This window comes from Manihot esculenta, chromosome 8 (assembly GCF_001659605.2).
Source record: "Manihot esculenta cultivar AM560-2 chromosome 8, M.esculenta_v8, whole genome shotgun sequence".
NCBI lineage: Eukaryota > Viridiplantae > Streptophyta > Magnoliopsida > Malpighiales > Euphorbiaceae > Manihot > Manihot esculenta.
Genome location: NC_035168.2, coordinates 29193504 through 29199587, shown reverse-complemented (window position 1 = coordinate 29199587; position 6084 = coordinate 29193504). Strand labels below are relative to the sequence as shown.

General features: G+C 31.9%; 1 protein-coding gene across 1 annotated transcript; it reads right to left on the bottom strand.

Moving 5' to 3' along the window:
* Positions 1-1493: 1493 nt before the first annotated feature.
* LOC110620307 (mitochondrial uncoupling protein 1) lies at positions 1494-5160 on the bottom strand. The gene is made up of 9 exons (XM_043958771.1): positions 4826-5160; positions 3469-3687; positions 3287-3365; positions 2987-3120; positions 2782-2880; positions 2591-2695; positions 2215-2289; positions 1955-2041; positions 1494-1860 (listed from the first exon to the last, which is right to left on the bottom strand). Exons 1-9 carry the CDS (start codon positions 4907-4909, stop codon positions 1825-1827), a joined length of 918 nt encoding a protein of 305 aa, XP_043814706.1. The 5' UTR covers positions 4910-5160; the 3' UTR covers positions 1494-1824.
* Between the last annotated feature and the right edge of the window lie 924 nt (positions 5161-6084).

Sequence of the window (6084 nt, the reverse complement as noted above, 5' to 3'; positions counted from 1 at the left end):
GAAACTATATCATTATATTATTTTAATATTATAATGCACATTTGGAAAAGAGAAAATATAAATACTTATAATGAGTTAGTGTTTTTTTTTAATGCACCAATATTGATGTAATAGGTTTAGAATTAGTCAAACAAAATCTACCCGTGTTTCAAGTGATATACTGTAAATAGGAGAATGTTAAAAGGAAATATATGTATTCATCCTTGTAAAAACCAAATGTAGTTTTAATTTTATGATTATTTTAATAATTTAAATTTTATCGTAAAAATGATATTCCAAGTGAAATGAAAAATTATATAGTATTATATTTGAGAAATGAAAAATATATATATAAACTAAATAAAAATTATGTTTCCATGTGACATAAAATGAATGTAACCAAACTGTTTTTTTATAGGTATAAAAAATATCATCACATGTATCATTCTTTGTTCATTGGGAAGATCAAATAAATTATAAAATATCCAACTTTCAGTATGATATTAGAAATGAATGTGCTAATACAAGAAGAATTAAGTTCAGAAGCAGGCCAACTTTCAATTAGTTGATTCATAAAATGTTAAGTGCAATAAGTTTAGAGAGTGATAAAAAGATTTCTAAAATAATCTATAAGAATCCCATAGTTAAATGTGGATCAAAGGTTATATTTGACAATTTAAATACAATTCAATATTATAATCGTGTGAAAATTTTTATTGAGTTAGATAAAATTGAGATTGAGGCAACTCATCAAATGCACAATATAGAAAATCAAAGTGATGAATGATGTAGACACTGCAATCAATATTAAATTAAGTCATCCATTTACTTACAATAACTGTTATCAAAATATAAATTTCAATCAATATGGTGATTGTACTAGTCATATAGAGCGCTCTCCACTAATAAAACAGTGAAGAATATAGATTTAGTGAACAACTTACTAAAACTGTTATTCCAGAAGATGAGAACTAGCATCATTCTCAATTCATTCTCAATATTCTTCTTGTTCAAACCTAAATGTAGGACATGAAAATATTGATGTAAGGAACAATATGAATTTTCAATTCGTTGAAGATCCGGATATCAGTAATAAGTATGCATGCCAAATTTTGAAAATAATGATAGTGATGATGAAGATGATTGGTATTACAATAATAAGAATGAGAATAATGATAATGACGTTGAACACATTATTTAAATTTTAGTAACGAGTTGCTTGATTTAAATATCAATATTCAGAACGTGCATATGTTAAATCTATGATACAATTTAACTTTCCATCTATCACATTAGAGTGATATAGATTTGAATATTATGGAAGTAAATGTTTTGGAAACACAAGAACCTATCATATCACTGTGAATGAATAAAAAGAAAATAAACCTATTTTTATAGAACAAATTACAATTAATTTTATCACTACATAGTTTTAAGATACAACTTATAAATACTCTAAAAATATGCTAATTAAATTTATTTAAATTATAAATTTAAAAAAAATTAAATAATTAGAATAAAATGAAAATTTATTTAAAATATATATTCATATAGTCAGATTTTGTTGTTTAAGCTACTAATGGCTCATCTTTCACTTGAAGGCAGCACCTCAGCAGTCCATCGATTCCTCCTAAGGCTAATTGCGCAAATAATTAAACAAGTTTTTGTAGAAAGTTCCTTTTTGTCATAGTTTTATGTCTGATACAGAATAAGAATGGTACTATGAAATTTCCAAATGGTGAACATTTTTAAAGCATTTCGAGTTTCTAATGGCAGGTAATGAAACTTATTATTCTCAGGAGACCACCATCTCCATGGCTGCAGGCTTTGACTGTTGTTTATAGCTCAAGATGATTCTAAACTTCTCACAAATTTCTTAGCCTGCCATGGGAAACCAACAATAATTACAGAAATGAATGATCAAATGTGTATCTTGGACACATTGAAAGAAGTTTGCATTTGTTTGTGATCATACCTGTTCTAAGGTTAGAAACATGATCACGTTCCAGGATCCTAGCCGTCCAAAGTTTGGGATGAAGCCCTTGTAGAAAGCCAAAGGCCCCTGCAAATGACATTGAATATCAGAACATTATTCTTTTAACTGATAAAGATTCAGTATAACGAGAAACAAACATAATCAATTCATAACTATAGAAACTGTCTTGCACGTTAGAAAGCAAAAGCACAATTTTCATTCCTAAATCAGTGGTATATAAGTCTGAAAGACAATCTTACATCGTTCTTGAGTGTTTTAATGAAGCAATCTAGTGTGCTCTTGTAAGCAGAATCCCCCATCATTCTCGACTTAACCTGCGAAAGCGCAGCGGACGGTGGAACTGTTAAAAGCTTTCTAACAAGGTATTAATCTTAAGATCAATTAGGATTAAAGTTCAAGATTGTCCAACAATATATATAAGTGCTTAGAGTCTAACAAATGATGGGCGCTTTTCATGTAATTTGGACATGCAACATTTGTCTCTTCTAATGTTAGCAAGATCGTTTAATATCCTCAACTAAATTCCCACAAAATAATTACAAAAACAATGCCACCAAAAGGACCAACTATAGACTGATTTTGAAAGAGCTGAAACGTAGAATATAGATAGTGTACCACATCAACTGGGGAGCCAATACAAACAGCAAAGAAACCTGCCCCAAGCCCAGAAAGGAGATGAGTGACAACATTATCAGTGAACCCAGGAATTTTCAGAATTGTCTGCATTAAAATAGTGTGATTAGAAATAATAAAAATATTTGACTGCACAAGTAGAGAGAAAATGAATTACTGTATATACAGTTTACCTGCTTCACTTGATCATAGCTAGCAAGTTCAGCAGCATTTATAATAGCATTTCGGGCTACGTTGGGTCCAAGCCCAGTCCAAAGTGCACCAACTCCTTCCTAATTGTTACAGAACAGTGTGCCAGAGTTATTAATTAGATAAAAATAGAGTCTTTCCAACCCCACCCACCACAAACAATTTTCTTTCTCATAAGTAGACAACAACCTGCCTCACAATTGTAGAATAAGCATTCAATGCTCCAGTGTAGCGCCTCGGCACACCAGGTGGCAATTTTCCCTCAGCTTGAAGTCTAACTTTCACAAGATCAGTTGGATTTGCCACAGTAATTGCCAGAGCACCTGTTTGATGTGACAAGTACACTTAAAAAAATCTGAAGGCAAAGGGAATAAGGAAGTGGTACAAGAGCAAACTCTATCTTAGGTTGAAAAAGACAGTAAGTTGACAAAGGTCTATTTGAACTTGCTTCACTAGAATTTGTCACAAGACTTTGGCCATTAAGCTCACCAGTAGTAAGTGCAGCAAGAATTTTCTTGGTTAAAGGAACATCTCCAACAAAGTCACTGCCTACATAAAAGGTCTTAACCTGTCAAGCATGTAGTTTAATGTACATATATGGGCTGTCAGCAACCAAACAGAACATGTAAAATGGCTCAAATTTCAAGTGAGAAATAAGATTTGAGACCCACAGGCTCATATAACCCGATTCTTAACCCTCCAAACAGGCATTGTCGGTGAAGCCCTGGTACAATGCCTTTCCAGAGTGCTGTTAGACCTTCTTCCCTAGCAATGGTGGCAACTGTTCCCAACATGCCCCTGTATTTTGGTAAGGCCAGACCCTCACCAGCAACAGCTTTCTTTTGAAGCTGGAGCCTAACTTTTGCAGTGTCAAGGGGAATTGTGCATATCTGCAGCAATTCAAATGCTGATGAATAAGAACACTTGCTGGTACAATGATATTGAAGCTTTTTGTTTCAAGCATATATACAAATTAAGTTTCAACTGTTACTTCACAATACAAATGGGTAAGGTCAGTACCACATGGGGCTCAAAATCATGCTTGCTATTAGAATTATGCCTACAAACACAGGAACTATCTTCCATCCAGGCTTCTTTCATCAAAGAAAGCAGAAGCCTTCGGTTGGATTTATTTTCACATTTTTCATGCCACCACAAAAGATTATGATCAATTTAATTACTACTCTTAGTTCTAAAGCTTAGTCATGGGTTTGTGTTGGATATTAATTTATAGCGCACAAGATAGATTCTAAATTCTACCAATTTAACAACAAATAACAAAATTTAAACCGAGATAATATGATATTATGAATGCCCCACACAGTAACAAAAGAATGCTTTAATGAAAATGGCATAACTCAGTGCACAACATGAAGAGCTAATACCAATATTTAACTAAATGAATTGCTCATATGGGTCGATATTACAATCTCGTCATAATTAAGGTTGTGTTTGGAAAGTTTTCTTTTAGGATTTCATAAGCAACAAAGCTTGCAATTTCCCATGTGTGGACTGGAACTTATATATTTATAAACAATGCTTTGAAATGATTTCATCTGCTTTCTAACCAATTAAAAAATCCAAAGATAGTACTTCTAAGAAAGAAAAAAAGGCAAGCTATGACCAAAAAGGAGGAAGCAGCAGGCAAGCTTGCTGTGAACCCAAACGAACTCACATATGCTCTCACATAAGTCATAATACATCACATTCATGGAAAACACTAAAAATTCACTAGTTAATTCCAATACAAGGTATGAGATAAAGAAGCTAAGTGGACGACATTTGAACTCGAGCCTTCAATACAGCAAGTTTATGTGATCAATAATGGGAAAGATCAACGACAGTCACCACCTTAGTCGATCATCAAAATTGAAAAGGGATCCTTTAATTGATCATAAGAATTCCAGATGCTAGAAAATGAAAGAAAGATGTAAACATTACAGGCTAGATCTATATCACATATGATGAGCTAAATCAAACAGTCAACTGAATCACAAAGAAAAGCGATCAAATGTACCAAACCAATACCTCGGCAAAGCATGCAGCGAAAGCGCTGCTAGCAAAAGTTCCGGCAAAGGATATATCAGATTTAGCTTTGGTATCGGCCACCATCTCAACCTGCAGAGAAACAGCTCAAACAAGGTGGGGAGTAAAACGAGAAAAAAAGAGGCGGATAGAGAAAAGATAAAGGAGAAATGAGAGAGGAAGGAAAATTGGATTCGTGGAAATCGAATAATCTACGGGAAAGTGAGGACTGCAAACTCCTGCCTTTTGCAGTTGGTGGGCGGTTTCTGGTGGTCTTCATCATCCCCCATTTATTCTTGCTTCGCCACTGCCTGCAACTGGTAGCATTGATATTATGGTATAATTACTTGATTTTAAAATAAAAATAAAATTATTTTTCTTGAAAAAAATAAACTAAACTTTTATCAGAGTTTTATTTTTTATTTTGTAAATTTATAAAAAAAATGATATATACTATTACAAAATAATTATCTTATAGAAATATATTAAATTAATAAAAGTTGATATTTTAAATTATATAAATATTTTTTACGAATTAATATGGTGAAAAATTATATTGAATTATTAACAAACTCTTAAATCATTTTTATTCCATAATTTTTATATAAAAGAAATAAATTATTAATAATTAAACATCTTTATTTAAAGATATTTTAGCAAGGTAAAACAATCATTTTTCATGTTCAACGGCTAAAAAAGTTTTTGCAATTTTATTCTTTTGATAATTTATTTTTCTTATTGATACAGATGTAATCTATTGGACTATATCTAGAGAGTAGGATATCTTACCAAGATCTACTGCACTGTATGTAGGGAGTATAAAGACTATTCTAAAAGTACAAATAAATTAAAGCAAACAAAAAAAAAATAAAATCAAAGTAAAAATTAGTCAAATCAAATAAAATTAAATCAAATTAAACAACTCAAAAATTAGAATGCAAGCAGACACCATTAGAACCGTCTTACTACCTTCCAGCCATCCACTGCCAGCAGATGCATATCCTGTCCATCACAGAACTGAGGATAAAAGGAAAAAATGTAACCCATAGAAATGATGACCAACACAGAAGAAAATAAAAAAAAAAAAAAACCACAACAATATACAAACATATTCGGCCGTAAGAATAGGCTCAATCCACGGCGATAGGGAAAGTCCCACATTGCGGATATCAAACCTTAACAGCCATATCAAAACACCCTCCGATCATATCCATAAAACTTTCTTCTCATGTCATTCCCAAATTTGTAAAATAAAATAGAAA

Bases quoted from the DNA above. Each gene is read 5' to 3' on its own strand.
- LOC110620307 (XM_043958771.1), bottom strand. From the start codon at position 4,909: ATGGTGGCCGATACCAAAGCTAAATCTGATATATCCTTTGCCGGAACT. The intron at 3,366-3,468 runs GTGGGTCTCAAA...CATGCTTGACAG, and splicing joins GAATCGGGTTATATGAGCCT to GTTAAGACCTTTTATGTAGG. The intron at 2,881-2,986 runs GTTGTTGTCTAC...TGTAACAATTAG, and splicing joins ATTCTACAATTGTGAGGCAG to GAAGGAGTTGGTGCACTTTG.